The sequence below is a fragment of the Aethina tumida genome, chromosome 7 (assembly GCF_024364675.1).
Source record: "Aethina tumida isolate Nest 87 chromosome 7, icAetTumi1.1, whole genome shotgun sequence".
Taxonomy (NCBI): domain Eukaryota; kingdom Metazoa; phylum Arthropoda; class Insecta; order Coleoptera; family Nitidulidae; genus Aethina; species Aethina tumida.
The window spans coordinates 13546854-13554100 of record NC_065441.1 but is presented as its reverse complement, the minus strand read 5'-3'; the positions used below and the strand labels follow the sequence as shown (position 1 = coordinate 13554100).

At 30.9% G+C, this 7247-nt stretch overlaps 2 protein-coding genes across 2 annotated transcripts in view; one reads left to right on the top strand and one right to left on the bottom strand.

Annotated features, from left to right (window-relative positions):
- Positions 1-10: 10 nt before the first annotated feature.
- LOC109594973 (tetratricopeptide repeat protein 5) lies at positions 11-2309 on the bottom strand. Its single transcript, XM_020010244.2, has 8 exons — positions 2171-2309; positions 1725-2075; positions 1426-1674; positions 1320-1373; positions 1082-1267; positions 849-1024; positions 650-794; positions 11-449 (listed from the first exon to the last, which is right to left on the bottom strand). The coding sequence occupies exons 1-8, from the start codon at positions 2243-2245 to the stop codon at positions 330-332; spliced, it is 1356 nt and encodes a 451-aa protein (XP_019865803.1). The 5' UTR covers positions 2246-2309; the 3' UTR covers positions 11-329.
- A 1030-nt stretch (positions 2310-3339) lies between these two features.
- Positions 3340-7247, top strand: part of LOC109594980 (ubiquitin-like protein 3) — a 58597-nt gene continuing 54689 nt past the window's right edge. Inside the window, exon 1 of the mRNA XM_020010254.2 lies at positions 3340-3729. Coding sequence (XP_019865813.1) covers positions 3700-3729 — 30 coding nt within the window. The 5' untranslated portion in view covers positions 3340-3699. The remainder of the gene's footprint in view (positions 3730-7247) is intronic.

The window sequence follows — 7247 nt, the reverse complement described above, 5'->3', positions numbered from 1 at the left end:
GACAACAAAGTTGATAAAAAAGATCAGTATATTTCATTGTAAAAAAATGTAATACAAATAAATCGTGTTAATAAAAATTAAAGCTTCATAAAGTGATTTATCGTCCGTTTAAAAAGCACAAAACTGAATTCATTCCTACAATAAAAGTTAACAAATCCACATTTCATGTGTGAGACTTCACAAGTCTCTCTCTTTCAATCAAGATCTTACCAAAATATAGCAATAAATTATCGTTTTTGTACTACTGCTTTGCAATAGTCGAATTTTCGTCACAGCTTTGCTTATTAAAAGGTTGTTAGGTTTGTTAAAATTTTAAATTAGAGTTATTGTCAGTCATACTTTTTAAAGAGGGACATCTGAACGCCCGCTTGAAGATCTCTGTTTGCTTTTCTACCGTTTATTACTAGAATTAAAGGAGTTTCTACACGAATCAAACGAAATTTATATTCCTGAAAAAAAAAAACATTTAATAAATAAATTTTACTATAAGCCAATAAACTTTTATTTGCTTCTTTTTTGTCACAATATCACAATCAATAATTTGTTCATGGTTAACTGTATTATAAAATCTTTTTTTGTTGATCAAACAAACTTGAGCTGCTTGTAATATTACACAATAGTGGTGTATTTTTATTGTCATAAAACTTACCTTATTATTGTAGGTAAAGTTATTATCCACTACAAATGGTTCAGGAATTGCCACCGAGTCGCCGATTATCACACCTTTTCCACTAGACAAGTTAAAAATTGATACAACTACACATGTTCCTTGTTTGTCCACTAAACAGAATGTACTAAAAGTAAATTTACGTAAGAATATATCTTAAAATATAGTTTATATAATTTACAATGGTACTGTGTCTTCATTTCTAATAGAACAAACTACTTTTCCAAGTACTACTTTTTCCTCATTTATGCCAGGATTTAAGTCTTTTAAAGAAGTTTCTACTAGTTTTACTGTTTGGCCATGTGAAGATGTATAACTGCCGCCATTATAAGGCCCCAGTAGTTTAGAATCAATAGACTAAAATGCTCGAAACTGAATTACAAAATTCAATACAATTCTTAAACGTGCCCATACTTGTAAAAGTTGTTGTAATCTTTTTGCCTTCATTTTCCCATGAGTTGTTACTAAATCGACGACTTCATTCAAATACTTTAGAAGTTGTTCTTGTTTAATTTTCGGTGATTCCCATGTTGGATCAAACAGACTGGCATTCTTAAATGATTCTAAAGCTAACAAATATTCTTCTTCATATCTATGTGTCTAAAATATAATAAATTTAGTTGTACATATGCTAAAATACGGTTAAACATACAATTCCTTTATTGTAATGGAGTTCAGGTCTACTTTTTGCAAGCACATCTTTTTCCTATAACAATCAATATATACATCTATTCAATGATTCAAAAAATTGCACTTACAGCTTGTAGGTATGCACTGAGGCAAAGTTTTAAAGTCTTAGGATTTTGGTGGATGGCAAAAAAACTGCACAAATGAGCATTGCCTAAGATGGACCAAGAAACACCATCTTGTGGATCCACTTGTACTGCCTCCTTTGCATATGCCAAACCTTTTTCGACACTTTGTTTTCTTTCTTCTGCATTGCTTGTGACTTCTTGCCTGACCAGCATGGATAGATTTCTCAAGGCAACTTTATTTTTATTAGGATCCTAAAATATTTTTATTATTAATGAGAAAAATGTGTTTTTGAGGTAATTACATATTCAGCAACGCGTTTAAAGCAATTTTTAGCTTCTACTAGGTCGTCTTTTTTCCAGTAGCTCTCCCCAAGTTCATTCCAGGCTTCCATAAGTTTCGGATTCAATTTACAAGCCCTTGAGAGTAAAACTTCTGATTCAGGACTAAATTTTGGTAACACATTTAAAAGACGTCCACGTAAATAGCTGTATTTCGCCTTGTCGAGATCAAGAGCTGTCTTCTCATGCTTGTTGAACAGTGTTAAAGCTTCATTCATTAATGCTTCTAATTCTTCATTTTTATTGATTGCATCTTCCACAGAATGATTTTCGAAGTACCGGTCTCGGAACGAGTAGACAATTTCCACATTCGACTAAAATAGCAACGAAAAAATCCATAAAAAACCACACCTGATGAGAACTAAGGTGTAGGTGTGCACCTGGTCGAATTTTCTGTGATAGTACTTACTGATAAGCAATCCAGTATATCGTTTTCGTTTTCGTTGCAGATGCAAATCACACTGTTCTCGTTAGACCTATCCATTTTCTTTTTATTCTAAAATATACACATAATATTCAGTCTTGTTGTTTTTTTGTGTTTTAGGTTATGTTCGGTGACAGCGCGATGTTGCCGTCTGACTTGGTGACGTAAATATTGACGAATATTGACCAGTGGAAAATTTATTTGTACAAAAATACAATAATAATTCGTTAAAAGTTGTTGTTGCATTGTAAATGTAATAAAGAAATGATAAAATGTAAGGAATAAATAAACATCGATTAGAACGAAATGTGGCAACCTTGTGAATATAAAATAAATGAAACCACACACCTTTAGAATATAACTTCTTTGTACTTACTGCTTCATTATACTATTTAACATTAACAAAATTTACAATGTTATTAACAAATATTAAATAATAAGTTCATTTAAAAACTTTCAATGATCTATTTTAGAAAAGAAAAGAAAATATTCGAACAGGAACTAAAATTTATTTAAAAATATATTAATAATCCTCCATTCAAAATGTTGATAAATATTATTTGGACCAAAACAACAAATAATATTTAAACCAAAAACTACCAAATTTTAATGAACCAAACAGAAAGTATTTAAAATTTAACATGAAAAACGTATTTTTTATATCAATATTATATTTATTTATATCAATAAAATCATTTTTATAGGTGAGACACTGCCTCATTTGTATCATCTGAGTAACCGCCACTCACATTTGTTTTGTTTAAGATTCTGTAGAAATGATTTAAATTTATATAATGTATAATTACTTAATTAATTATAGGCGTACATTTTCTTATTAATATTAAATAGTGATGTATGCTATTTTTTGGCTACCACTGTATTTGTACATTCAAAATTAAGTTTGCTATGTCGTAAAATATAATTGACATAATTGTAAACATTAAAATTTTACGAAAGATAAATATTTATAGTATTTCAGAAGTCCGGAGAAGTATTGATGTTTTTTTATATTTATTGGACGTATCGTTTCAGTGTGCGTACAGCTTTAACTATATAGAGATTTCTATTTATCTGATAGTTACAAATAGATCTGATAGATGTCACTGGGCCGCTGCGGCTTTCCAATAGACCGAGTGCGAGTGGAAAAACGACACAAAAAGCAGCCAGCCGAGCTGCCGTGTGTGTAGCGCAAACGCGTAGTGGCCCGACGCCGTGTTGCATTGCATTTTCGTCCCCATTGTTAGCTGTGCTGGCCGTAGCCCGAGCCCCCCCGGTGCCCGTATAGCTGGTCGTGGTCGGCGGGTGCACTTGTACCGCAAAATAACCCGGTGATCGAACCCCGCCGTCCCGTTCCGCCGTCGGTGTTCTCCCGTGTGCACGGTTTTGTTTGTAGTGTGCAAGTTCTGGTATGTGGTGAAGGAGCGGGGTTTGGAGTTTCAGTTTTTTTTTTGTTGTTGCGCGATTGAGGGACACGGATCCCGGGACCGAGGCGCAAGACGTTAAGGCCGTGAACAATGTCCAGCAGACACATTCCCGTCGACAAGGTAAGGTACAGCGCTTTAACCGCACCCTTTCTCCACTGTTATGGTTCCGAAGACACAAGGCGACCTAGTTTTTTAGCCCAGAAACGGACTCCTAGAACGTGTTGTTTCGTCAGTGTTTGCTGTCCGCAGAACTTTCTTCACGATCCTAACTGACTGACGGACGGTTTACGCTTTTCTCGCATAACAACAATAATCACCTGATTTCCGTCATTTCTTTGTTGTTGTTTAGTTGTTGTTGTTGTTGTTACTTATAGTTTTTTACATCTCAAAATAATTCAATCTAAAATTTATTTCAGTTGTTGTATTTTAAAACAACTACACCAGAAAACAAACAATTTATTTACTAACTACATATTTTAACTACCAAATAAATCGCCAGACCACCAAAACCTAAATACACCTTTGATAATCGTTTATTAGAAACCACAGTTTCTCCTCCACCATACCTAACTGGATTTAATATAAGCTTTCACTCTTTAAAACATCTGTAGTTGATTTAAATATAAATATTTGTACCCAAATTTTATTTGATTTTGTGTTCTCCAATCAATAGCTGAGGAGAGCCAGATTTAAACATTGTGGATTTAAACACTTCATTAAACTGTTTAAAACAAAAAATAAATTTTAGTTTTTCCCATTAAATTAACAGCCGTTTTTATTATTAAATTTTAAATTTATTAATAATTAGGGCGAATTCTCTAAAATTAAATTGGACTCCTCAGAAAATATTATAATTAAATTAGGAAAACTATTGTGAAAAAACGAGATGTGTAATGTCAACAAAATAAATTAATAGAAACTACAGGTTATAATAACTGCTGTCTATGTATGCATCTGTGAAAATTAATGATAAATCTAATTTAATTGTTTCAAATATAAATATTTGTGCCCAAATTTTATTTGATTTTGTGTTGTCCAATCAATAACTTAGGGAAGCCATATTTAAACATTATGGATTTAAATACTTCATTAAACGGATTAAAACAAAACATAAATTTTAATTTTTCCCATTAAATTAACAGCAGCTTTTATTACTAGATTTTAAATTTATTAATGATTGAGACGAAACCTCTAAAATTCAATTAGACAACGCAGTAAATACTGTAATTAAAATAGTAAAACTAATGTGAAAAAACAGGTTGTGTAATGTCAAGAAAATAAATTAATAGTAGTTGTTTCAAATATAAATATTTGTGCCTAGATTTTATTTGGTTTTGTATTCTCCAATTAGTAACTTAGGGGGACCAGATTTAAATACTGTGGAGATAAATACTTCATTAAACGATTTAAAACAATACATAAATTTTAATTTTTCCCATTAAATTAACAGCAGTTTTTATTACTAAATCTTGAATTTATTAATGATTGGGGAAAAACCTATACAATTCAATTAGACAACGCATTAAATATTGTAATCAAATTAGGAAAATTAATATGAAAAAGCAAGTTATGTAATGTCAAGAAAATAAACTAATAGAAACTGCAGGTTTTAATAACAGCTGTTTAAATATGTAAATACATTTTCATCTGTGCAAAGTTAATGATAAATCTAATTTAAGTTTTATTACCAAGTGTTTGTAATTCACATGTATTAATTTAACGACAAAATATTAAAATGCTTAAGTCTACAATTAAATGTTTGACTTTTTGCATAAAATTCAATCTCTGAAAACTGTAGATTTGTTTTGCTAATCTCGCAGATGAACAGTTGCTTAGGAATTCACATCAAATAATACGGTATCTTTTAAATTACAACTCTGTTTGTGGTGCTTTTTATAATCTATAATAATTCATTTTCTAATAGGTAATTACTGAAGTCAGCTCTTATGAACAAGCAATAAAATTTTAAATAAACCGCAGCAATTTACAGCAAGTTTTCAAACGCTGAAACATAAATATGTTTTGGGCAAATATAATAAATATATTGTTGCATCCGCCGTTCTGTTTTAAAACACCGTTCTGTTGCTATTTTAAACGTTGCCTTGGTTTATAAAAAGCATTTCTAGCGTGGTATTAATCTATGCATTTGCAGATATATAATTAAAGTTAAATATTTGTTGTTTAAGTTTACGTTTGGTGGTTTAAATTGTGACATGTCAGGGAGTATTTCAAAAGTAGTTGTTAGGAGAAAAGGAAACACAATCCGACCACCATCAGGTAGAATTTTATGAACAAGTTCGAACAGGTGAATCATCTTATTAATCACACGTTTAGGTTTGAGCTCTACTAAAGTCCGTTTAAACGAAACGTTGCCGGGTGTTGCAATTTAAATTTATTAAACTTATTGTAAATAAAATGTTGCGTCACGTTTATTTTTGTTTGAAACGGTGCCGTACCAAATTTAATTGATAAACACACCATTTATTCACTGCACTTTCTATAAATAGCAGACAAAAGTGCAAGAATTTGTTTATTTGTGTGGGAAATCGCTGCATCCGTCCAAAAAGTGGTCCCATTGTTCCGTTCTACAAGTCAACCGTTTTCAAAATAATCGTAAAAAAAGAAACAAAATTTCTCCGCTGCGTTTATTTTTTTTATTAGCTGCACTTTCACTGTTCCGTCGCGTTTTAAAAACCGTTACACACTCGGTATCACGAACGTGTTAATATTCGGGAAACTGGTTTGGGATTGATGCCTTGGTGTTTTCTTGCTGATGAATCAGGTGGTCGAAATGTAGGTTTGATTTTTTCTAAATTCGGAATTTAAATTTATATTTGAGGCAAGCCATTTATTAATTTATGATTTGAAAACAAGAGAGAGTATTGTATTATTTAGTCTAGTTAAGTGTTGAATTGTCATTTATTTATGGTACAAAATTAATTATGGTCAAATAATTCAGTTTATGTTTATTATAGCTCATTAAATCTTGCTTTTCATTAGAATTTGATGGAATTAAATGATTATTAAAATATGCAGTGATGGTCAGAGAAATAGTACATATTACTATTTAATGTTAATTAGGAAAGGCCTCCTCCACCTCTCATTAAAGGTAATTAAAAAGTAGACTACATTTCACTAAATTCTTTCTACAGTTATTCATGTTGTACCCAAATCAAATAGCATACATTTAAAAAATATGTATTTATATAAATAAATAATATTGATAAATATTATTTAATTTTTTTGTTGGATACTCTTTGCTTATTAAAATATATTATGAGTTGTACTACTTGAATTAGATACCAATACCTATAATGTTCATTGTTTTTTCTACTATACTAAAATTTGTCTGAATCGAAAAAATTGAAAGAAGTCGAATGTCAAAAAACAATCCAATCTTGTCGCCATCTGAAATTAAAATCAACCTGGGGGGCATGGGACTTACTAAAGTTAGATTAAGAACTGTGAGAGATTCATTTGATCCTAAACATACAAGAAAAACACTATGAATGTGAAAGTCCAATTTTGACTTGTTTAGGATCACATTCATTGAACCACAGAACAGTGGAGACGAGTAGTTTTTAGTGATGAGTCTAAATGAAATTTATAAAAAAATGATGGTTCTGCTTATGTTAAAC

Coding starts and splice junctions, on each gene's coding strand:
- LOC109594973 (XM_020010244.2), bottom strand. CDS start 2,245: ATGGATAGGTCTAACGAGAACAGTGTGATTTGCATCTGCAACGAAAAC. Junction 2,076..2,170: donor ATATACTGGATTGCTTATCA/GTAAGTACTATC, acceptor TTGCTATTTTAG/TCGAATGTGGAAATTGTCTA. Junction 1,268..1,319: donor TCCATTACAATAAAGGAATT/GTATGTTTAACC, acceptor ATTATATTTTAG/ACACATAGATATGAAGAAGA.